The sequence below is a fragment of the Vespa mandarinia genome, chromosome 3, assembly GCF_050613455.1.
Source record: "Vespa mandarinia isolate Hongniang chromosome 3, ASM5061345v1, whole genome shotgun sequence".
Classification (NCBI taxonomy): domain Eukaryota; kingdom Metazoa; phylum Arthropoda; class Insecta; order Hymenoptera; family Vespidae; genus Vespa; species Vespa mandarinia.
The window spans coordinates 12252501-12275396 of record NC_140812.1 but is presented as its reverse complement, the minus strand read 5'-3'; the positions used below and the strand labels follow the sequence as shown (position 1 = coordinate 12275396).

The 22896-nt window shown below is 42.3% G+C and overlaps 1 protein-coding gene across 6 annotated transcripts in view; it reads left to right on the top strand.

Annotated features, from left to right (window-relative positions):
- mnb (minibrain) overlaps positions 1–22896 on the top strand; it is a 47449-nt gene that overhangs the window by 20338 nt on the left and 4215 nt on the right. For all 6 annotated transcript variants that reach the window (XM_085655642.1, XM_085655643.1, XM_085655644.1 and 3 more), the window contains 6 exons: positions 8212–8462; positions 21102–21270; positions 21344–21511; positions 21592–21878; positions 22031–22177; positions 22368–22800. In XM_085655642.1, the coding sequence (XP_085511768.1) occupies positions 8212–8462; positions 21102–21270; positions 21344–21511; positions 21592–21878; positions 22031–22177; positions 22368–22800 (1455 nt within the window). The remainder of the gene's footprint in view (positions 1–8211; positions 8463–21101; positions 21271–21343; positions 21512–21591; positions 21879–22030; positions 22178–22367; positions 22801–22896) is intronic.

Here is a 22896-nt window from a genome sequence, read left to right as displayed (position 1 = left end):
CGATGCGTTATTCCAAACGTCCATAATAAAATGTCATTTGGTATCCTTTAAGATCTTCTATTTCTTTACTTTCCAAAGAGAACAAGTGTCCGATCGTAAGACACGATCATCGATTATTAGTCGAACGGATATCTCTTAGGTCGAGGCACGTTCGATCATGGAAAGCAGTGCGCGAAACAATGCGCACCGCAATAGCCGCGCTATTGCGCGAGGTCAGTGCATAAAGGAGCAACGACGTTCACTGCGGAATTCCGTACACGTATCTTTAAAACTTATCTCTTCTCGTCGATTTATCGAGCCCGATACTCTCCTTTCTCTTTTTTTTTTTCTTTCTATTTCTCTCTCTCTCTCTCTCTCCCCTCCCCCCCTTTCCCTTTCGTAATTGAACGTAAACTTTGGCCGATATTCGTAATAACTTCATTTTCAGGATATTGTTCGGTTACGTATTTGATTATTATTGGTTGGCTCATAGAACGAAAGCAAAAAAAAAAAGAAAAAATCGAAGGATCTTCTTCTCGTCCTTCTCTTCGTCCTTGCGTGCGCGTGCGCGCGGGCGGGCGGGCAGGCGGGCGTAAATATGTCGTCGCGTCGTCGACGAACGTGTCATTTTCGCGTGATTAAATGAAATTGTGAAACCGTGTAATAAGTACATAGTTACGGTTAATACGAAATCGATAGCTGCTATTATTACTTCTATATTCGTTATGTCATTACGAGAATGTTAAAGCCATCGAATAACACGAATTTCGCGGGGATATAAAATGAGCGGGACTCGACTCGTCCCGTTAATTAGTAACCGTGCGAGTTCAAACGCGGAACTTGTATATTTGCGCCTATTCTATTAATAAACTACAGCGTCACGTAAGAACGTCGTTTTTCTTCGACGTAAAAATTTATTTGCCATGTTATACCAATAAGGAGCTGCAATGAAATCATACTCTATTCGAATATGAAATGTATGGGAAAGAGAATGAAAGGAATAAAGGAAAAGGATATATCTGTGTGTGTGTGCGTGTGTGTGTGTGTGGATATGGATATATGTACATATACATACATGTATATACATACATATATACATACATTTATATATATAGCAAATAGTTCCCCAATATTGCTCGATCCTCTCGATTTTGACGATTCATTTTTGAAGATTCGTATCTACTAGGTGTATACGCCTATTCGTTGTTTGAACGTACCTCTACTCTTTCTCCTCGCACGCGATTAATCTCTTTGCTTACGAGTCTCTGTAATTACGAGAGAAGGAAAATACATAACCGCGACTAAAGGCGGAATTTCGAAATCGTTGGATTTTATGTCGTTCGTGAAAAAGTCTGGAGAAAAATGTACGTATCTAAAAAAAAAGAAAAAATAAAAGAAGAAGAAAAGAAATAGATTGTTCTTCTTCGTCGAAATAATATAAGAAAGCTGACGATAATCGCTAGCGTGTTTCGTCGATCGATGCGAACCGAGGGCGCACGGTTTTCATTTTCAGCCATTACTCATTTCTCTCTTTCTCTCTCTCTCTCTCTCTCTCTCTCTCTCTCCCTCCCTCCCTCCCTCCCCCCTCTCTCTCACTCTGCTGCCAATGGTATTATTGCTTTACCAACATCTACATACATATTTGTAATCATCATTAATAGGAGGAAAGTAGGCTGTGTTATAAAAACTTTGACTGTTTATTTTCTTATCTCTGTTATTAAAAAAGAAAAAAAAATGATTAAGCAAAAATATCCTAGCAATTTCTTTCAATTCAAAAAATTGAAGACTTTTATCGATAGTGCGAAAAGAAAAAAGAGAACATAGTTGGGTGCAAAAGAAACGTAGGAAGGAAGTTAGCCGTGTAAAGGCTTCAGAAAAGAAGGTGTACGAGAGAGAGAGAGAGAGAGAGAGAGAGAGAGAGAGAGAGAGAGAGAAAGAGAGAGAGAGAGAGAGAGAGAGAGAGAGAGAGAGAGAGAGAGAGAGTGAGTGAAGGGGGGAGGGCGAAGAGAGAGAGAGAGAGAGTCAGATAGACAGTCAACGAGAGAAAACGATCATCTTGTATTCAAGTCACACTCTGTCTGTTGTGTACGTAGGTTTATACAACGCGTCGTTGCTTCGTCGTCCTCTCGACGTCCTCCTTTCCTCCTTACATCCTTCTTCGCCTCTGTCTCTCCCACACCCTCGTTGCCCCTCTGCCTGCAACGATGCACGTCCTACCAGCCGACACATACGGAAATTTCTGATTGCGAAGAGTCTCTCTCTCTCTCTCTCTCTCTCTCTCTCTCTCTCTCTCTCTCCCTCTTCCTCGCGTTCGAGCTCTCTTTCCGTCCTCATCGCACAGGCGTCTGCTAGGCGGCATAACGAAACGGTTCTGGAGACGGCGAATGATCGGAATTCTTTGAAATTTCGTAGCTCGACTATGTACGTACGTACGTATGTATGTATGTATGTCGGAAAAATTCTCCTTCGAAGCAGCCAAGTCGATCATCGTGTTCTACTTTGTATTATCTTCGATCGTTTTCGACGAGAAGAGATATAGAAAGAGATGGAGAGTGAGAGAGAGAGATGGAGAGTGAGAGAGAGAGAGAGAGAGAGAGAGAGAGAGAGAGAGAGAGAGAGAGAGAGAGAGGTCATCGTCTTCGCTTCTAAGTAATTAGGCTAAAAAGGCGGCTAACGAGAGTGCCAGTCTCTCTTTCTCTCTCTCTCACTCACTCACTTGGTCTATCTCTCATGTTGCCGTTTTGTCGATCGATCGGCAAAGGACACACTCCTGTCCTCCAGAGCAGCTACCATCAAAGAAACGTTTATCATTGGCACACGTCTGTGTACTACACGGTGCTCGCGAACGTAGTTCGCGTCGTGGGAAGCTTTGGCATTTCCGGATGTAGGTTGATATAGTAGGAGACCCACCGAGAGAAGTAGCCATAAAGAGAGAGAGAGAGAGAGAGAGAGAGAGAGAGAGAGAGAGAGAGAGAGAGAGAGAGAGAGAGATATAAAGAGAGGAAAAAGGAAGGGGGAACGAGGCACACGGCTATTATGAACAGTGACACGTATTACGTGTCGAGTGTACCGGGTGTTCCCAACGTATCCAGTAGCCTGGAGAAATAATAAATCGACGATCTTATTCGCGCAAGGTTCATAGCCTTTCCTGAAGATTTCAACGTCTAATTGGATACCCCCTGACGCTCAGGCGATTTTTTATTCTATTTTATCGTAGCGCTTCCTTACGCTTCTTAAAGTCCGTTCTTCCTTAAACGTCCTTGTCTACGTAGGTTTTATTCGATCTTCCTCTTTTGAAATATTACTTTAAGGACGTATAACAACAGTTCGACGATAGAGGATTGAAAAATTAGTCGGAAAGGAGGCACGCGAAACGCAGAAATCGACTACGTTACACCGTGGAACACGCGAGGACGACTTAACGACGGCGGATCCTGCGGTTTTTGCGGTTTCGTATGCCTACACCTTCCGTGTACTTTGCGGTCCGACGAAAAACGACTCGTCATCGTCGACTCGAGAGTGCGACTTGGTTGGTAGCTTATCGATGAGGAAGATAAGGAGGAGGAGGAAGAGAAGGGAGGGGAAGGGATGAGAAAAAATAGACAAGAAGTATGACACACTTGGTGGTACTCTCCCACTGGAGGAGCCTAAAAAGTCTTCCTCAGTCATATACTAATACCAAAAGGTTTCTTTTTTTTTTCGTAGGGGTAAAAGCGAGGAAAAGCGGCGATCTCTCTCGATCTCTTCGCGCGGAAGGGATATCGAGTTATTTGTCGTGAAAGGGGAAAAAATGCGGTTCGTCGTTCACGAGGGCTCGAGCTCTGCTACGTATCCGCAAGTACCCCGGGGGCGGTTCCAGGTGGTGGTGAAGTACGGTGGAAGGGGATGGCCAGTAGGTGCACTAGGAGTGATGGAGGGTGGGAGGGAACTGTGGGAGGAGGGGGCAGATCAAGAAGCATGAATGAAACGGAATGCGTGTTGGCTATCGTATGGCCTATGTCAGCCTTTCGTGACCTCGCGACGAGGGTTCTCAATTCGCCTTGCGTTCGATCCTATGACCGACTATTACTAGACCTCGCTTTCGAAATTTTTCGTTATCATTCGATTATACAATTTTAATGGATATGATCGGGCTGATAGGATAGAATGAATGAATTTAAATATCAAGCAAATTTTCTCTCTCTCTTTCTCTCTCTTTTCAATATTTCGAATGTACCAACGTTATAATTCGAGCCTCACGAAAGCTCAATTACGGTCGTTATCGTCGCATCTTCCTTCATTCGAAAAGGCTCGCTATCGGCGATCAAGATTCTCGACCACAATTTTGAGGTTAATAACGAGAGAAAGGGAGAGAGGGGGTACGGGTAGGGGAAAGAAAGGAGGCAGCCTGCGACAGACGGCGTACGATCGTAGATGCCAGGTGCAAGCGGTTAGGATTCGCGTTGTACGAACGTGCTCATTAATGGCTTCGCTGCTCGCACACGATTTACTGTTTCAAATTAAGATCGCATTATCAGTCAACTTTTATACTTTTGTTTATAGTTTTGACCGACTGTGTACGTACCACTATTTCTCAAACTGACAAAATTTGCATCTTTTCGTCTTTCGCATCTTTGCATCAAGAAGCTTATTAAGAGAATGATCGTAAAAGGGGAATCCTGCTACGAGGCAGAAAGTTCGAAAATTTCGATCGTTCTAGGAAAGAAACGAGACTGGTGATAACGATTCGATAGCCGCGACGAGCTCGTAAAACGTTCCAATTCCATTCGTACGCCTATCGACCGAAAGAATAATCCTCCCTGTCCCTATCGATATCCTGAATTTTTTACGCTCGTCTGCCGTTCGATCTATACATGTATTATATACATATATATATATATATATATATATATATATATATATATATCATACAGGTACAGGTGTGCGCACACGTGTGTGGACCGACTCGATGGAAACCGAGTAATTCTCGTCGGTGATTCTTTTTTCTGTTTCTCCCTCTCTCTCCTTCTCCCTCCCTCCCTCCCTCCCTCCCTCTATTTCTATCTCTATCATTCTTTATCGAGTATCCTTCGAAACGACGCCGATGGCTACATACTCACGATGCTCTTTCGCGGTGAAAATCGATCGTCGTCCAACGTCGATACGTTTCTCTCCGATTGAAATGCCGAGTCGAGACGACGCAACTCTCTCCTCCACCTTCTACTCTTCCTTCTCCTTCTACTCTTCCTTCTCCTTCTATACGTCTCTTCAACTATACTTCGGGAAAACTTTGGTAGGAACAAATGCGAGAGCGCGAACTCCGTAGCGCGTTCGACGAAACTTTGCTTTTACTTTCGGCGCGTGCCGAAGACGAGCCACCGGCCAAGAGTTAATAGCCACCCGTTCGAAGCTGCAAAAATGTCGCGCGAGATGTTCAAGCAAAGTGTTTCGGAGAATCTTTCGATCCTTTTTTTCTCTTCGATGATCTTTCAGCGTACTCTGTTCACGAGAACGGCCGAGCGAACAAGCGAAGAGAGACTTGAAAAAAGAAAAAGAAAAAGTTTATTATTCATTTAATCCGAGTCATTCGTTATAATTTCCTTTTCGTCGATGTACGTAGTAGTGCACTCAATCTCGTTAGAATGTAACATTCTCTTCAGTTCGTGTCATTTAATGTATTCATAAAAAAAAAAAAATGATGACAGAAAAATGATTGTAATTACGAATCGTTCAAGTTTCGTTTAAAAGGCGAACAAAGTATTTTTTCGTACGTAACAATCGAGGAAGAGAGACAGTCAGACAGAGAGGGGGAGAGAGAGAGAAAAAGATAGAGACAAACAGGAGATCGGAGAAGTCGCTCGATCAGCATTTTCCTCGGTCGAAAGCCGGAGCGCGTTAACAGGTTCGTTCGATTAATGGGTCAAGTATGTATGATCCGTCGCTCGTTCGTTCGCTCGGCCGACAGTGAAAATATTTCTGCCGTCCGAGGGTTAATCAGTAGATTAGGCAGCTGATGGTGGTAGCTCGTTGGAGGAGATAATCGCTTCGATAGGGGTGACAATAGTCTGGAGACTCGCAGTTTAAGGGCGTCGGCGTACTTTTAGTTCTTTCGAGGGCTTGCTTTCCTCTCTCTCTCTCTCTCTCTCTCTCTCTCTCTCTCTCTCTCTCTCTCTCTCTCTCTCTCTCTCTCTCTCTTTTCTGTCTTTCGTTTAGTCAATCGATTCCCTCTCGTGCAACAAACTCTCTCTCTCTTTTTCTCTCTTTCCTCGTTTCGCAGACATGCAAATGGGATACGAGACGCCGTCATTCTATGCCACTGGGCCGGTTTGTTCCTGAGAGACCAGCACGGAAAGAGAGCGAGAGAGAAAGAGAGAAAGTGGTAAGGAGAGAATAGAGGAGAGTAGGATTGAGAACCCTTGCTCGAGCGTGTTAATGAATGATATTTTTTTCATTCAACCGCACCCTGGCCTACATTTCAAACAGAGCTCCGGCGTGCCACTGGCGCCTCTCCGCTTTCCGATACGCAGTGGCTCGTAAAAATGGCTGAGGAGGCGGGGGTTGTGCCGGTGGTGGATGGTAGAGCGGTCTGGAACAGCAGCATAAGGGGGGTGGGCTGGAGGTGGTTTCAGGAGAGTGGAGGCGTCGGAAGAAAAAAGCTCGACTGGCTTCTGGGCCAACGGAGGAGCTCGGATAAAAGCCGAAGAGAAAAACTACGGAAGAAAAGAGAGTGAGAGAGAGAGAGAGAGAGAGAGAGAGAGAGAGAGAGAGAGAGAGAGAGAGGAAGCGGGTGGATGGGACGGTCTGCAAATTTTACTCGACCACCCACAATTTTCCCGTTAAAGTTTACCATAGTAGCATCGCCAGGACGTCGACTCTCTCTATCTCTCTTTCTCTCTTACTGATTATTTACTTGGCCCAAGGACACACGACGAATCGTGTCGAGCGATTAGCCAATTGCCACTTCCATGGACCATTTAACGGAAAGGATGATAAGGACGGGGACGGAAGGAAGGCAGTGCCGAATGCTGAGGAAATTAGGGACGTTCGCGACAACCAGTTGATTCTTGCTTTGTTGTTCCTACCCTCGTCTACCTTTATCGTCGATTACACGTCTATCGTTGTTAGAAAGAGTGAGAGAGAGAGAGAGAGAGAGAGAGAGAGAGAGAGAGAGAGAGAGAGAAAGAGGAAGATGGTATCCAAACGACTTGTTTGTTTTTTTTGATATTTAGTAAGAGAAGAAAATGAAGAAACCTTTTAGCGAGAAAAAAATAAATTTGTTTGATCGATTCATAGATAACTTTTCATCTTATTCATCATTTGCGTTTACGTTTCATACTAGATCGCAAGTATTTTATTTTTTAATTACACGAGAAAGCCAGCAGCTACTTACCACGTGTAAAAAGCATCGAAAATACGAGCGCTGGTGAAATTTAGGATAGAATTTTAAAGGACGTGCATGAAAATGGATAGAAAAGAGGAGGAGTGAAAGAGAGAGAAAGAGAGTTTTGGTTTACGAAGCAGACGACGTATAAGCTAGTTCGAGACATGTATAACAGAGTCGTTAAAATAACGATAATGTTTCGATGAGTGGTGGGGCAGACCAGAGGACGATTCGTACGTCAAAATTAACGACTCTGCTTACTGCCGTCCCCAACTTCTACTCCATACCGATCTGATATATATTTATCAAGATACTTCTTAATTATCGGTCAATTTAGCGGACGGAACGTCTAGCTCCACTTCTCTCTTTCCATCGGATATTATAACGAGATAAGAAACGTATGAAAGAAAAAGGAAAATAAAAAAGAAAGAAAGAAGGGTTATTGGGGGAAGAGTTAATAAGACTCGCGTGCGTAATCACGTGAGACTCGGCGAGACTCGCGGTTGCTTCCCCTTTATGACGTGACTTCTTCGAACTTATCGTCATTTCCCCGCTCGATTCTTTCGATTGCTTTTCAGAGAAGCGACAATTGTTATCTCTAACTCCAACGCATTTCTCATTTTTACCGAGGCAAGATCGTCGTTTATATAGCGCCGCATTATAAAGTTTCTGAAAAATCGATTATTCTCGGAAGAAACAAGTATATTCGTCCTTACATATTACTATCTTTTTCTTTTGCTCGTTACATAAAAAGAAATAATTCGAGCCTTGCAAAAAAAAAAAAAAAAAAGGATCATAAAATAATATAAAAGCATTTGCGACGATCGTTGAACTATCGATCGACGTTTGATTCTCGATGTATATGATTTCAGTGAGCGGGAGGACGGGGACCGGAGGGGCGCCCTTGTACGGGCGATTGGTCGCCGAAGAGCCCATGCCCCCAACGGTATGCGGCGGTGGTGGTGGCGGAGGTGGTGGGGGTACCGGTGGGGTTCCGCAGGAGACCCCCGCGGACATTCACGCCATGCAGGCCAGGATACCCCACAGATTCCGCGATCCAGCCACGGCACCCCTGCGGAAGCTCAGCGTCGATCTTATCAAAACCTACAAGCACATCAACGAGGTAAAAACGATTCATTTGCTACCACCATGACATTTTACTTTTTCTTATTGATCATATTAAAAACTTGAACGTTCTTAGATAGATTCTGCATTTAAAAAGAAGAAAGAAAGGAAAAAAGAAACTCTTAGTGTCTACCTTGACATTTGTAGATTTATGAAAGAGTCACTTGAAAAGTAACTCTTTTTTGGAATAAGTTATATACCAAGAGGACGTTACCATTTCCTCATCTTGTTAGAAACTAACTCTTAGTTCGGTATGTCCTCATAAGCCTTGTAATATCCTTCGCAGAAACTAATTCTCTCTCTCTCTCTCTCTCTCTCTCTCTCTCTCTCTCTCTCTCTCTCTCTCTCTCTCTCTCTCTCTCTCTCTCTCTCTCTCTCTCTCTCTCTCTCTCTCTCTCTCTCTCTCTCTCTCTCTCTCTCTCTCTCTCTCTCTCTCTCTCTCTCTCTCTCTCTCTCTCTCTCTCTCTCTCTCTCTCTCCTCTCGGGTCGACGTTCTTGGGAGTAAGTTTTCGTCGGAAAAAGAATTATGGCCATTCTTTCGTTCGTTCATAGGATATTGCTTCGCGAAACGTTTCGAACCTTCTTTAAGGAACGTTTTAAGGCCACCCACGTGAGGCCCAAGAGCTCATAGGATACTCCTACGCGTCCGTAATCGTCTCGAAATTCTCTCTTCCTATCGTATAAGAGTAGCGTGGTGACGTTGTCTCGAGGAATCGAGCGTCATTATGGAAATGACTTATCCTTTAAATCGACGCGAATATTTTATTATTCAAATATATATATATATATATATATATATATATATATATATATATATATATATGTATGTATGTATATATGTATGTATTCTCCACATACAAATTGACTTTTCTCTTTTCTGTGTTCTCTTTCTTTTTCTTTTTTTTTTCCGGGAGTTTTTTTTTTTTCATTCTTGAATTCACGCGAAAACGATAAATGTATTTATTTTTCAATCGTATATCGTGCAAATCCAGGAAAAACAACGTATCCGGTCACCTGCGCGATAAAGAAACGCATAACTCTTCTCAAAAGCTAATCGTTGATAATCGTTCGAGTAGACGTATGCGCCGTTTCGTCGAATTCGATACGAGAAAGTCGATAGGATGAGTGAGCCCGTAGGAGAGATTACGCTCGTCTTCCGCGAAAGACGACTCCTAAGGCTTTTCTTCGATAAAAATTGGAAAAGACTCGCCGAGCTCGTTAGAGGGGCGAAGAGGAGAAGTAGGATGAGAAAAAGCGCTCGTGAAAAATTGGTCTAAGGTGGACGACTCGTTACGGTCCCATTCACAATAAAAAAAGGAGAGCAAGAGGGAGAGAAAGAAAGAGAGAGAGAGAGAGAGAGAGAGAGGTGGGTGGGTGGGGGGAGGAGAGAAATAAAGAAAAAAAGTCTCGCGCCGAGGAGCGTAGTAAGAGGAGGTCCGAATTGAACTATTAATAACGGCGATGGAGTATCAACGAGACTGACGAGCTCGCGCTTATTTGCTACCCGATTTCTCGACTTTTCTTTTTCTTTTACTTTATATATGTATAGATAGACTTTGGATTATTAGCATCAAGTCCCTTCCTCTTCCCCCGTTAAGAAGAGATACGTCTTTTTACGCTGAGCACAAACTTTTCTTACGACTGTGAATACGTTTTGAAAAATGTTCGAGCAGCATTTTCATTCTTCTTCTTTTTTCCTTTACTTTTTTTCTTCTTTCCTTTCCTCTTTCGTATTTTTCTTTCGTCGATCGATTCGTAGTCCACGGACTCCATCCATTCATATGCTTGCTTTCTTTCCTTTAAAGAAATGTTCGTCTGGACAATGATTGGTAAAAGAGGTGTATCGGTAGCCTTGACATTGCTCATCTTAAAGCATAGTTAGATATTCTTACTATCGACGTACGATCAAGACGTGGACGAAATTTTAAACAACACCGCGCATGCATGCATACATGCATACATACATACATACCCTTTCGGTCATCTTGCTACTTGTAGATTGCAGTTTAGTGACGTCACGCCTGACGTAGCCGATGTGACGCCAACGTAGAAAGATACATACGCGATAACGCGTAAACAAACGAAACGCGGCCAAAGGATAGAAAGGATAATTACTGGTAGTTCGCAAGAAGATTTGCCACCCACGCGAGTTAAAGAGATATAGAATTCATGGAAGGTGGTACCATCAAAAATACAAAATGATTCGCAAAGTGCAGTGCCACGGTATATACTGTAGGAGGTTACTTTAACTAAATGGATGGATGAGAAAGCGAGATAGATATTGCCTTATGATATATAAACAGCTGTTGAGCTCATGGTCGAAGCACGCTGACTATACCCCTACACATGCATCTGGAAGTTTTATCTTATACTCTCGATCAATGATTTATCGTTATCTCTTCCAAGAATTTCTTATCTACTTCAAGAAACGTGTGAGAATTTGTTCTTCAAAAAAAAAAAAAAAAAAACAAAACAAAAATATAGAACAAAAATAAAAAAAGAAAAAGGAAGAAGCGAAGATGAAAACAATTTATTAGACGGTATCTTGCCATATTCAGGCTTCTCGTATTATCAGCAAAGGACCTCTTCTCGTGTGGGCCGTAGTAAAGGCCACGAACATATAAGGAAGGCGAGCGTGTGACGTGCCTTTCGAAATCCCAGTGACAGCGGATTCGCTTGGCAACCGAAGCCAAACCACGTTCGAGACGACGGCATTAACACTTCTCGGGCACACCGTCGTAACCGGTGGCACGAGATAGAGAGAGAAAGAGAGAGAGAGAGAGAGAGAGAGAGAGAGAGAGAGAGCGAGAGAGAAAGAGAAGAGAAAAAGAAAGGAGGACGACGCGAAGAAGAAGAGAAGGATGAGAGAGAGGGTGCCGAGAGAGGAGCAGCTCGTAGCTGTTCCATCGGTACATTCCTATGGAATGAGAGGGGAGAGAGAGGTCTGGGGAATTCTGCATATCCGTTGAGATGCAGCTCGGCTAACTAACTATGCGTTTAGGTGGACAACTGTGATGAACCAAGATTGACTATCTCGAACTCTCTTTCGAAGTTTATTATCCTTCATTTTTCTTTATTTTTCCTTTTATTTTTTTTTCTTCTTCTTTTTTTTTTCTTTTTTTTTTTTTTGTTTTTGTTTGTAAGGGACGCCTCTTTATCATGTGAGAAATTAAACGGGCGAATTGAGAAAAATAAATCCAAGTGAAGGATTTCGCAGAGCGTTTCTTTTACGTTCGATATTAATAACACGTTCTCGGAAGACAATCGATCATAGAAAAAAAAAAAAAAAAAAAAAAGAAAAAGAACGAAAGAAAGGATCGGAGAATAAGAGAGTGGAAGAGGGCTGACGAGGAGATAGATGCATGGATCAGAAGAAGAAAGGAAGGAAGGTCATTTACGACCCGGTAAGCGTAAATGGGTTAAGAAAAGTTTCGAGCTATCCTTCTACGGAGTTTTCCGGGATTTGCAACTTTCGAAGAATTTTCTCTTTCTCTCTCTTTTTTTCTCTTTAGCTTACGATTAATTAGCCACGATTTACATAAATCATACGTTCGAAGGACTATTCTACGGGTGAGTCCGCGTTAAATAGGGATCGCGTGCTTTCGAAAATAAGTATGTGAGAAATAGAGAAAAGGGGGGAAGTTCGATCGTATTCTCCAGCTGTCTCGCGTTCCGCTCCGGTGCCGTTACCGCGACGGCACAAAAGCAAGGATATCGATAAAACGGACGGCGATATAAATAACGCGAATGTATCCGTGATTAGTGCGCCGGACGAAGAAGGGGAAAGAAAACCTGATCGGCTAACGGAGGTGCATCGAAAGGGAAAAAAAGAAAGAAAGAAAAATGGGGAGAGAGAGGAGAGAGAGAGAGAATTAGAAAGAGAAAGAGAGAGAAAAAAGCTTTGGTGGAACGGCATTGCATGCTGTTCTTGTAATCATCGTCTTACCGCCTCGGGTTTCTTCGTTCGTGCGTCGTCCTAGAAGACTCGTGACCGATTCTCTTTGTTTTCTTTACTTTTCTAATGTTTTCTTTCTCCTCTTTTTCTTTCTCTTCCTCCCTCCCTCCCTCCCTCCCTCCCTCTCTCTTTCTCTCTCTCTCTCTCTCTCTCTCGATAATTCAAGAATGAGTATATAGAATACATAGTAGAAATTGTAGAAAGAGAGGGGGGAGGGGAGAGAGAGAGAGAGAGATGTGCCGGGGGAGAAGCAATAAAATCAATCCACAAAGTCTCAACGCGAAAACAATGGACAAGACCGCGAAACACTTAGCATATATACGAGAGAAAACTGTCTCTCGCCCTCTATTCGATCCTGACGTTCCGTATCTCGAGTTTGTTGTAAGACCCAGAGGGAGAATGGGCGAGAAAGAAAGAAAGAAAAGGACAAAAAAATAAAGCAGAACAGAAAAATAAGGAATATAGATAGGAGAAAAGAGTACGGGGGTAGGGAGCGAGAGAAAGAGAGAGAGAGAGAGAGAGAGAGAGAGAGAGAGAGAGAGGAAAGAAAAAGGAAGGAAGAAATGAAACGATTCGCGAAGCCCTTAGCCAAAGCGAGGAAGAACCTATACGAACTACCGATCGAAAAGCTTTTTCTCTCTTTCCCCTTCTCTCTTTCTCTTAACTTCTTCTTTTTCTTCTTCTTTGAACATCCTTCAAACTTTTATATGGGAAATATTTTTTCGAATCGAATTCTCGCGATCGATCGATCACGAATTTTTAGTTGAAATTTTTCTTTCCATCGAATCGTAGCTTGGCCTGTAATAGATATAACGAAGGAAGGGCAAGAAGAAAAGGAAAGAAGGAAGGAAGTCGAAGGTTTAGTTTCGACGAGGAGAAAAAGGGCAAACGTGGAATCGAATCCCATCGCCCGGGGCGCTCGTCAAAAGTCAGAATAGCTTCGCGAATAATTAAAGACGACCCAGATGCCAGCCACTCGCTTTTACTCGTCCCTTCGTGTACGACCTACGTAGAAAGGGTGTCCATACATCAAAGTAGAGGAAGAGGGAGAGGGTGGGATAGTGGGGGTCAAATTTACGAGCTTACGTATACGACTCTTTTAACTCGTGGTCCATCGATCATCGGACGGTCTCTTCGTCCTTTTATAAGGTCACATTTCTCTTAGTAGTCTTCATAATCGATGAAGAAAATCTTGATCTTTGCTAGATCAATGGAATTAATTTTCTTTATATTTTTATTTTTTTTTTTTTTTACTTTTACTTTTTCTTTTTATTTCTTTTGTTTTTTTTTCTTTCTTCGATTAGATCAACCCATCGAGATGAAATCGTTCTTTCTAATTTGAACTTTATTACGAGCTTATAAAGCTCGATAAAAGGTTAATTCTTTTATATAGATATAAAATCGGTCTTCTCTTCTCGCTACTCTTTTGCTTTTCTTTTCGGACGTCTAGATTCTTGAATATGTATACATACAACATACATACATACGTACACACACACACACACACACACACACACACACACACATCGTAGGCACGAGAGAACCAACCGAAAGATCCTCAAGGCCTTCTTCATGATGAGAAGTTGGAAGGGCAAGTTAAACTTTGCTTTCTTTCTCGTTGAAAGATCTCTTCATCGATTCTTAGCGGTGTAAATTCACAAACACGGCTCGAATACCGTTAAGAAACGGAGTAAAAGGCCTAAACACCACGTATCTTATTGTGTTTCCTCGTGGAATGCAAAAACGTGAACGCGTTTGATTAAATCGAGTGCGAATTGGTTGTATCCAATAAACGACGTCATTATGCGACGATGCATTGCACAAGTAAAGTATACGATTACATCGAATAACGGATTATTGTTTTCTCTCTCTCTCTCTCTCTCTCTCTCTCTCTCTCTCTCTCTCTCTCTCTCTCTCTCTTTTCTCTAATTTTGACGCAATATCTTATCTTAGAGCGAACGTTGGTAACGTCATAAAGATTAGACGGAACTAAAACTCGATCGATACTTCTCAAATAACAAACAAGATTATAGACCAGCCAGAAAAATTCGATGGTTTCCGAAGGAACAAAGGACGAAGGAGAAAAGGCTTTCGTTTCAAGACGGTCCGCTAACAACTCCCTTTTCTATCCTCGAAAGAAGAGGGGCCTTTCGTCCTTGAAATCTTCGATCGGCGCTCTCCTTCGTTGATCCTCGATTCGATCGATGAACGAAGAGACGGAATTAAAACGTTAGAACGAGAAAGAGAAAGAGAGAGAGAGAGAGAGAGAGAAAGAGAAATTTTTTTCGTAGAAACTCTTTACAAAGGGACCTTGAAGTCGGTGAAAAAAAAAAAAGAAAAAGAAAAAAAAAGCTGGAGCTGTAAAAATAAAAGATAGGCCGGTTACGCTTACACACCTTCTGAAAGTTCAAACTCAAGGGGAGAGAGATGAACAATGTTCATGGATAAATTTGAAACGAGCGCGAATTTCCAACAGCTGTTCATTCTCTCTTTATTTGCTCACGTGTTCGTCGTGTCACGCGTTCGTAATACTTCCTCGGTTAGTCGCCATTTTGAAAAATATACACGGCGGCTTTTTCGAATAGTAAATTTGACAAGTAAGATCTCTCGATCTTGTCTCAAACGAAAGAAATTCGTTCGTTCGTTCGTTCGTTCGTTCGTTCGTTCGTTCGTTCGTTCGTTCGTTCGTTCGTTCGTTCGTTCGTTCGTTCGTTCGTTCGTTCGTTCGTTCGTTCGTTCGTTCGTTCGTTCGTTCGTTCGTTCGTTCGTTCGTTCGTTCGTTCGTTCGTTCGTTCGTTCGTTCGTTCGTTCGTTCGTTCGTTCGTTCGTTCGTTCGTTCGTTCGTTCGTTCGTTCGTTCGTTCGTTCGTTCGTTCGTTCGTTCGTTCGTTCGTTCGTTCGTTCGTTCGTTCGTTCGTTCGTTCGTTCGTTCGTTCGTTCGTTCGTTCGTTCGTTCGTTCGTTCGTTCGTTCGTTCGTTCGTTCGTTCGTTCGTTCGTTCGTTCGTTCGTTCGTTCGTTCGTTCGTTCGTTCGTTCGTTCGTTCGTTCGTTCGTTCGTTCGTTCGTTCGTTCGTTCGTTCGTTCGTTCGTTCGTTCGTTCGTTCGTTCGTTCGTTCGTTCGTTCGTTCGTTCGTTCGTTTGTTCGTTCGTTCGCTCGCTCGCTTCGCTTCGCTTCTTCGCGCATTCCCAATCGCCGCCGAGTCTCTTTTCTCTTGGACAAACACAGAAGAGACGGCTGAGCGTGCATGTGAATGTGCGCGTTCGTTCGTCGAGGCTCTGTCTCCTTTGGCTGGCCATGCCAAAACTTTCCGTTGACCGTTGCTCGAACTCAGTGACTCAGAAACGGTTCCACCATTGCAGTCACGGATTATTAGTTGCCGGTGCCCCGTTCCATTTCTCTTTTTCGAAGAATTTCAAGATAGTCGCGATTAATGCACCGCGCGGATTCTTTTCTCTCTCTCTCCCTCTCTCTCTCTCTCTCTCTCTCTCTCTCTCTCTCTCTCTCTCTCTCTCTCTCTCTCTCTCTCTCTCTCTCTAACAATTTACATACTTTGCAGTGACTTTGTTTAGTGGAACTGGTCGAGTAAGGAAGAATCGTGATTCGAAGCGAAATTACGAAAGTAACGTAGCAACGGTGAAGTTACCTTGAGACTTTAAAGAAACAAAAAAAGGAAACAACAAAAAGCAAAAGAAAAAATCGAAAGCCGGTTATAAGCGAACAAAGTAGTAGTGCCACAGAGAGAGAGAGAGAGAGAGAGAGAAAGAGAGAGAGAGAGACCTCTCCTCGGCGCTTTCAACGAGGAAAGAAAGAGAAGGCGCTTCGAATTCCCGACCAAACTCCTTAACAACGCCGTAAAGTTCCTACGAATATCATTGAGCGAAAGTATCATTATTGATTTGTCTAATATCATAAGGTGGGAAGGAATCGTAATGGGTTCGGAGGGGTCCGCTCTCTGGTGCGTTTGAAAATGGTGGGAGAGAGAGATATCCAAAGGTGGACTGGAGAATCGATAAATCACGAATATAAGAGAGAGAATTGGAAGATCGCGCGCGGTTGGATCCGCGAAAAAGCGCGAGGACGCGCAAGAGCAGAAGGAAAACGAGGAGGGAGAGGAGGTGGGAAGAAGTGGAACGCAGACGTTCCGGAAGGTCGTGGAACGGCCTGGGCCGGCGGCGGCGGCGGCGGCTGCTCTCTCGCTCGTTTCGTCTGTCACTTCATTCATGACTCGGCCGGTAGTCCTGATCACGCCCCTTCCATCTCTCACTATCTCTCTCCCTACTCTTCATCTTTCCTATCTCTCTTCTCTCTATCTCTCTTTCCGTCATATTCCCCTTCCAATTCCAGCCAGTCTACTCCCACCCTCCAGCTGCTGCCTACCTAGTCACCTCTCCTCCTCCTCCTCCTCCTCCTCCTCCTCCCTCTCCTCTTCCTCCGCAGTCGTTTCTCTATTTCTATCTCTGTTTCTTCTCTCTTCCTCCTCTCCATCTATCCAACTTCTTCTTCTTCTTCTTCTTCTTCTTCTTCTTCTTCTTCTTCTTCTTCTTCTTCTTCTTCGATGCAGAGATTCATAACGGCTCCACGACCATCCGATGGCGTTAGTCGTCTTCTCTTCTCCTCGTAATCTTCCTCACGTTCTCGACCTCCTCCTCCGCTTCCATCTTACCCCTCTTGCCGCGAGGACCGCACGAAAAAAGATGTCTTATATATTCTTGCTCTTTGCAAAACGGCCTCGATCGTCGGTGCTCTTTCGACCATAACAGACCCTCTCTTTTCTTCTATCTCGAAAATTCTCTATACTCTTTATCGCGCGGCATGAAGAAACGATCTACGATAGGAGGATTGCGTTTTAAAAATTCGATAGAACAAATATCAATCCGCTGTGCTAAATCAAAATCTTATTAATAATACGAGAGAGAGAGGAAGGGAGAGAGAGAGAGAGAGAGAGAGAGAGAGAGAGAGAGAGAGAGAGAGAGAGAGAGATTCTAAAGCTTGTATATATTATTAAAAAACGCAGGAAAGAATAATAGCAGCGAGCGTCCTCGAGCTCGAGTAATTTCCTACGTTGACGATTTCGCGACTCTATTCCCGGGCATTATAATTTCGTTCTATTAAGACTTAACAAACCGGGTTTCGAAAGTGGGACGCCCCTATCCGGGCTGTTCACTGAGCGCTAGTTTATTTCGTTTGTCGCATAAACGCGAGAAATCCTCGTCGTATCGTTTACCATCTCACCGTAACGAAACGCATCATTTTCTGATATTTCCGATTTAACGATTTACGCTCGAGCGCGAAGTAAAAATAGAAACGATCATTTAGCGATACGCTTTTGAGAATATAAATTACGCGCTTTAAATAGAGAAAATCGAAGAAGATGGCAGGACGATCGCTAACGGCTCGAGGACTAAGTAGTATCTACTTGATCCATCCTCTTCACTTCCCGGTGCACATTCAAAAGAGCGCGTATTTTGGCTTTTCTAATCTTTGCCGATGTCTAATTTCGACGAAAGTGTCGTTTCTATTTATTCTAATTGTTGATCAAATTTAATCATTCGCCCGTTCTCCAAAATCTACGATACTTTGTTGACGCGCGACAGTTTTCTCATTAAAACGATTGCGTACTTCGCGCCAAACAAATATGGCGAATACGGTTAGTAAGATTTCTCCGAAGACTCTTTCTCTCTCTTCTCCTAAACGTTATTGCAGCATTTAGGAGGTAGTTCTTCGTACTTTGTCGGTACGCGCGTCTCTTTGCATCTCATTTATCTTGTAATAGCAGGAACAAATAGTTATCAACGCGAGTACGTTTTTCAATCTTGCGAGTGTTTATCGCGTACTTATGGAAGGAAATTGGAATAAAAAGGAATGAAAAGAAAAAGAAGAAAAAAAAACGGAAAAAGAAAAGGGGAAAAAAAAGAAATAGAAGAAGAAATGTTTCGTAAGATCAGCGCTTTGGTGCGTCGTCTCGCGGATGACGTTTCGAAGTCGCGAGATGAGTCGAGAGAGAGAGAGAGAGAGAGAGAGAAAGAGATGCCTATGCATCTTATATATGTTGCCACCCACCGTTTCTTTCTCTTTCTCTCTTGGTCGGATTTGTTCGTCTTCTTGTTCTCTCTCTCTCTCTCTCTCTCTCTCTCTCTCTCTCTCTCTCTCTCGCGCTCTCTCTATCTCAGCGTAGGGAGAGCCGCGCGTGCTTCTGTGCTTTCCGTCTCCCTCCTCTCATCGCGCGCTTCGTAGTGGCCCTGGGCTGCTTTTGGCGAGGATGGTGGTGAACGCACCATATGGGGCCGGTCTCATGCACTCGCGCATAGCAACAGAAACGAGAGAGAGGAAAACAGGCTAGCGGCGTCATCGTCTTCTCTCTCTCTCTCTCTCCCCTCTCTCTCTCTCAGTCTTTCTTTCTTTCTCTATATATCTCACACGCACGCACACCTTACGCACGCACGCACGCACGCACGCGTAGGAGACGTTCACTCTTGGTATATGCGAACTACCGACGCGATAGTGTGTGCGTTAGGCGGAAGGTTGGGAATGAAAGAGGAGCGAGCGAGCGAGCGAGTGAGCGAGTGAGAGAGAGAGAGAGAGAGAGAGAATTGTCGGAGGAAGAGGGGACAAAAGAGAAAGGGAGGGCCGATGAGGTGGAGTGGGAGGGTGGACACCACCCGGTGACGATCGGGCGGCGACGTTGCCTCCGACAGGACGAAAGAGAGAAAGAGAGAGACGACAATGAAATCGCGTATCTACGAATTCGCTTATGTATATCCTTCGGGACGATACCGGTTTCTTCTTCTTCTTCTTCTTCTTCTTCTTCTTCTTCTTCTTCTTCTTCTTCTACCTACGTGGAGTGCCGAGAGGAGAGGTATATTCTCCCGCGTTACGATTCTTCGCACGCCACGTTGGGCGGCTCGTTCTTTAACGTGGTTTTAAGAGGTGAGGGAAGAGAAAGGGATTATCACTTATCTTTCGGATAGAAATTAGAACGGTCCTTCGTTTATTGAAATTCTTTCGGAAAGTTTATAGTGATTTAAGATTATTATGTCCGCTGTGTTATAATACGTTCAGGAAGGAAATATTTCGTTTTAACTTGATATATTTTCTCGACGAAGTAAAAAATCTCGGAAAAAGATGAAAGTGTTTGTGCACGGGGATACGTTTGATCTTTTAATTTGCATCATAATATTTGTAAAATTATTAAACAATCGTCGTTCGGTAATACGACGTTTCACTCTGATCGTAGTGTGTGGTGTGTAATGCGTTTGATTGGCATACCAATCGGAATTCTCTTTCGCCTCTCTCTTTTCGTTTTCAGCGTGAAAAATGTTTATCATTGTTTCATTCTCTTCGTTCTTTCGGAGATCCTTTGAATCATCATGGTCGACGACACACCGCGACGACAACAATTTTTTATGAAGTTTGCGACAGAGCAATAGTAGAGCAGTAGTAGAGTAGTAGTAGATAGTAGTAATACAAGGTGTCGGGAGTTTTTGGCGTCGTCCCCGTCGAACGGCGTGGTTTTCACGTGGTCGCAGGCATATCGATTGCTGGAGAGGCGGCAGATCGGATTCTGCGCCCTCTTCCCTTTTTACTCCTCTCCTTGCCCCTCCTCTCCCCGAGACCTCGTCCTTTCCTCGCAGACAGATCGTTTACCGAATTACATGGCATTTTTGTTGAGAAAACGCAACGCTTCCAACTCCTTCGCGGGGACGCACGCTTCCTCCATGTTTTTCACTTATTTACTATCATAAAGCGGACCATTACTGCCATTACAATAACAACAACAACAACAACAACAACAACAACAACAAGAACAATAATAATAATAATAATAATAATAATAATAATAATAATATAAAATAATATTAAAATTATTAATGATTATTATTATATTATTATTATTATATTGTAATTATTATTATCATCATCATTATCATCATTGTTATTATTACGATACGAATATTGAATGTATGCGTAAATTAGAATTCGATATTATGCGCCGGTAATAATAATCTTGGCATAGGCGTATCATAAACGAAATTAATTCTGTAGAGCTTCGCGTATTTCTCATAAAATGACTACGGCCATTTTTATTGCGTATCTTCTTTTAATATATCGCAATTGCGAAATACTATAAATATTTCTTGATAACTTTTTTTGAACAATTCTTATCGTCATTGAAAAATGTTTGATTAAGTATCTAGGTCTATCCTAAAGTCATCATCATTCGATTGCCAGCGTGAATGAGACGTGCGCGCGCGCGCGGTGCACGACATGTATGCTTTGCGTATACGTGCACAAATATGAGACCGCATGTTCTGCTTCTACGCGATTTCGTCTCTCTTTGTACACGTGAATACGTATATGCGTGTATGCGCGTGTGCGAGCTTTTGTATGCGTGTGTAACCCAAGTGATAAATGTGAGTGGATCATGAATGCATGTTATAACTTTAGTATGGTGTCGGATGGATAGTATAGGTGCATTGCTAACAGATGGTTAAGGCGCGAAGAAAACTTTTCAGTTGTTTGCGCAATTATGCTAATAAATAGACAGAATTTCTATGATTTGATTCATGTCAATATATATATATATATATATATATATATATATATATATATATATATATATATATATATATATATATATATATACATGTATATATGTATTTTTTTTTTATTTATTTGTTATAGGTTTATTATGCGAAGAAGAAGAGAAGAGCACAACAGATGCAGGGAGAAGATGGTTCGCATAAAAAGGAAAGGAAGCTTTATAATGACGGTTGGGACGACGACAACCACGATTACATTATCAAGAATGGGGAAAAGTTCCTCGATCGATATGAGATCGATTCATTAATAGGTAATACGATTTTATTAATAATAATAAACTATAATATCTATGTTAATACTATCATATTTTCGTTGTTTCATAGGTAAAGGCAGTTTTGGCCAAGTAGTAAAAGCATTTGACCACGAAGAGCAAACGCAAGTGGCAATAAAAATCATCAAGAATAAAAAACCTTTTCTAAATCAAGCGCAAATCGAAGTTAGGTTATTGGAAATGATGAACAGGGCGGATACAGACAACAAGTATTATATAGGTAAATTCATTTATTCAAAAATTCTTACGGCGCCTAGATCGAATGTTAATATTAATCGAATACTTTTCGTTTGATTTCAGTTAAACTGAAGAGGCATTTTATGTGGCGAAATCATTTATGTTTGGTATTCGAATTGCTATCGTATAATCTCTATGACCTACTTAGGAATACAAATTTTCGAGGTGTCTCGTTAAATTTGACAAGAAAATTTGCACAGCAACTGTGTACTGCCCTCTTGTTCCTGTCTACGCCGGAATTGAACATCATTCACTGTGATCTGAAACCTGAGAACATTCTTTTGTGCAATCCCAAACGAAGCGCGATAAAGATAGTCGACTTCGGCAGTTCGTGTCAACTTGGTCAAAGGGTATATGTCCTTGAATATGCTGATAATAAGATGTAGCGTTTTTTTTTCTTTTTTTTTTTCTTTTTTTTTCTTTTTTTTTTCTTTTTTCTTTCTTTTTTTTTTTTTGATAGCGCTCTTTCTCTCATTTCTAAATTCTTGTGCTTTATTTTCAGATATATCAGTATATCCAGTCCAGGTTTTACAGATCTCCAGAAGTTCTGTTAGGAATACCATATGACCTCGCGATAGACATGTGGAGTTTGGGATGTATTTTGGTAGAAATGCATACAGGAGAACCTTTGTTTAGTGGGGCCAATGAGGTAAAAATACAAATTATTCTAATTAACGTCGTATACGCAATGGTGTACTACTCGATAATGATCAATAAGCACGAGATGCCATTGTACGACATAGTTTACTAGTTTGTTAGATTAAATCTTATTATGATCTAAATCGATTTTTTAAAATAATACATATAATAAATTTTTGTATGTACGTATCTTTTCGTAGGTCGATCAAATGAACAAAATTGTCGAAGTATTAGGCATGCCACCAAAACGTATATTGGACCAAGCGCATAAAGCGCGGAAATACTTTGACAAAGTCCCCACCGATGGCTCGTATGTGCTGAAAAAGTCCAAAGACGGTAAAAAGTATAAACCTCCTGGTACAAGGCGGTTACACGAAATTTTGGGCGTTGAAAGTGGCGGTCCTGGTGGTAGAAGGATAGGTGAACCTGGTCACTCCATTTCTGACTACCTCAAATTTAAGGACCTAATTCTACGAATGTTGGATTTTGATCCAAAGACGAGAGTTACGCCATACTACGCGCTTCAGCACAATTTCTTTAAGAGAACAGCCGATGAGGGGACCAACACGAACATTGCTGCTGCGAATAGTGCAAATACAAGTCCAGCAGTGGTGTCTATGAGCCAGGATCATGGTGGGTTACTATTTTGTTTCACTCTCCGTGCAAGTACAAACTAAGTTTGTCGAAAACACAGCCTGTAATATATATATATATATATATATATATATA